We start from the raw sequence: 3,008 nt of genomic DNA on the forward strand, positions 1-3,008 counted from the left end.
TATTCGAAGCTAACAATTATAATACTGGGGATTTGATTACGAGTACTCGGAAAGAACGTCAAACTCAACTGGGCCTATCAAAACGGTAAGTAAATATTAATTTAAATTTTTTTTTTACTATTTCTGGAAATTCTTATCAGTCATGCGGTGTTAGGCTTTTGGGATATTTTTTTTTTTCAAACATACATATAAGACCGAGCATTTGCCGAACATTTTGTCACCGAAAAATTTAAAAAATCTATTAACAAAAACTGAAACAAGGAATCTACCGGTTACGAACATTTTACAAGTACATAGTTTAAACTTTTGAATTTTTCCAGGCTTTTTTCGGAACCGTTTTTGAAGTTTCGTTACTTTTTGTGTTTTATTCGAAAATGATTACCACTAAGTTTCGGTTCAAAATTGTTTAAAATTGTTCCGTCTTTTGCCTTAAAAATATACATAAGCACCACAGATTGTTTCTTGCAGGAAATATTGCATTAAAATTATTTATATTAGATTATGTCCAATTGAGATATGTAGCCATGTAGTGTGTACTACACCCATCGCTATTGCTCACTAAGATAGTATATCCACAGATTCTTTTGCTAAATTCTATAGTCCGTGCAGCTCACTATTATTGCAATATTTTCCAAATCGGGGTCTACTGGCATTTATCGGGCAGGCAGATTCAGTATCTTTTCCAAAATCAGCCGTTGGGGTTTTATTCAGCGCTCTGTTGGCAGCCAGACGTTGTATCCTTTCCTAAGGCTCAATGTAAGTAGATTTTCTGAATGCCGTTCACCACACCACAGCATCAGAGCAGGACACAAATCTCAAATAAGGACTAGAATTTCATTGCGTACATACGTAAAGCGGGGTACCGGGCCCTTGCTTCCTTTCTTCAACCAACAGTTTGTTTGTCAACTCAAGGTAATTCGTGTAGCCTTTTCTGTATTTATCCCTAAACTTGCTTGAGATATTTTTGGAGAGTGGCTTCAATTTATGTATAAGTAAAAAAGAAAATATTTCTTAAATTAATGTATCCAATATAACGTATGCAAATGAGAAACATATTTTAAATATTATTTTTTAGTACTTTATCAATATTGGAAAATCCTTCTACGCCTTTAAAGATGTCAAAAGATGAAAGAAGTGAATTTATGGCCATTTACCCAGGTATGTATGGCATACAATTAATTAATATGTTTAATTTAGTCTAAGGACCAATTTGATATCAAAAATCAAGGGTCATTTATGTTAATAAATTTAATGCCAAATTTCCACCAGACATTGAAATTACAAAAAATATCTGCCATTTAAAAAGAAACAAACCTAATTTCTATGTTGGTTTTAACACCAATTTCAAACCTGGCATAACTATGAATTGATATATATTTACATATTTATGTAAATGGAATGTTCTTTTTTCAAACGAACGGAAGCTTTTGAATATAATCATCAATCTGAAATGGCTCCAAAGCAGGATCTTCTCCGTATATGCTAAATATTTTTAAGAACATTTTTTATTTTCAGTACCCCTACTAAAGATTTTGATGATTCTAATTCTCAGTAATCAATATTTCGAAAATAAATTTCTGATCGCATAATCAAGTTTAAAAATAAAGTTTTTTCCAAGACGAATTAGTATAAGTTGATAGCTTTTTATTTATCATTTGTATTTTGTTAGTTAACAAACAAAATTTTACAATTTGAAATTAGCAGTCGTGAGGCGAAACACAAAATCAGCTGATCTAGTACCGTCACCTTATATAAATTCGCCTTGGTTTTTTCTTTAACCCTAAAAGCCCAATCTACGTCAATCGGGATTTTTTTAATTTGAATACAAAAGTGCCTTTATACTTTTTTGTTTAACATAAATGTGATTGTCGTTTTTATTAATAAAACTATGTTTTGTTATTAGCTTATATCACAACTTCAATATTTCTTAAAAAAAAATTGGGCAGAACAAAGTATATTTTAGCTCACAGGTTGTCCTTAAAGTCACCTACGCCTCTAAGACATACGTTTGGGCTTTACGTAACTTTCAAGTAGATTGGGCTTTTAAGGTTAAGGAACTTATTTGAATCAAAAAACATTCAATAACCTCTTGCTTTTTTAGATGTTTTGCAAGACCTGACCGTGATAGCTGATAAATTCAAAAGTAGATACGCTGCAGATGGGCTATTAAAGGTAATACAAATACTTAATTTCCAAACAGGGGAAGTTAGACTAAAACATTTTATAGGCTGTAGATTATAATATGTCGCCAACGAATGGGAAATGTGGCCTTATCTCTGTTTTGACATACAAAAGTTTAGCCAAAGGCCATAAACTGAACGCAGAAAAATTAAGACTGGCGAATTTGCTTGGCTGGTGTGTTGAACTGGTGAGAATGGCATGTTTGATATCTAAAAATTAGTTTTATTTTCTATATTTTCAATTGCCTCTCAGCAACATTGTGCTTTACTAATCTCTGATGATATGGTAGACAATGGCATTGCACGTCGTGGCAAGTTGTGTTGGCATAAATTAGACGAAGTTGGTCTAAATGCCATTAATGACGCGCTAATGATCGAAAACTGCATCTTCGTATTACTCAAAAAGCATTTCCGTTACTTGGATTGTTATGTCGATTTGATTGAATTATTTCATGAAAATACTTTTAAATGCATATCTGGACAATCATTGGATATGCTGCTTAGTAAAAAGAGTGTCGACACTTTCAATATGGACATTTACAACACAGTTGTGATGAATAAAACCTCAAACCACTTCTTCTACTTGCCCATAATGTTGGGTTTACATTTAGCGGGGTGAGCAACAAAAAAAGAAGAGTGATCGAAATTTGGAAAATCTTAAAGTAATTTCTTTTATTATTCTATATATATATATCTATACATATCTACATAGCGTAAAAGATAAGAAAATCTTCGATGCATGCGAAACTATCACAATTGAACTGGGCCAGTTCTTTCAAACACAAAATGATTTTCTCGATTGTTTTGGTAATCCTGATGTTACTGGCA

At 32.2% G+C, this 3,008-nt stretch overlaps 1 protein-coding gene across 1 annotated transcript in view; it reads left to right on the plus strand.

The window, feature by feature from the left end:
- Positions 1-3,008, plus strand: part of LOC118743826 (farnesyl pyrophosphate synthase-like) — a gene marked incomplete at its 5' end in the record, with an annotated part of 5,850 nt that continues 2,842 nt past the window's right edge. Inside the window, 6 exon segments of the mRNA XM_036476590.1 lie at positions 1-85; positions 1,076-1,158; positions 2,102-2,172; positions 2,228-2,368; positions 2,434-2,795; positions 2,893-3,008. Coding sequence (XP_036332483.1) covers positions 1-85; positions 1,076-1,158; positions 2,102-2,172; positions 2,228-2,368; positions 2,434-2,795; positions 2,893-3,008 — 858 coding nt within the window.

Source organism: Rhagoletis pomonella, unplaced genomic scaffold, assembly GCF_013731165.1.
Source record: "Rhagoletis pomonella isolate Grant_MI unplaced genomic scaffold, Rhpom_1.0 Rhpom_scaffold_00007, whole genome shotgun sequence".
In the NCBI taxonomy this organism is placed as follows: domain Eukaryota; kingdom Metazoa; phylum Arthropoda; class Insecta; order Diptera; family Tephritidae; genus Rhagoletis; species Rhagoletis pomonella.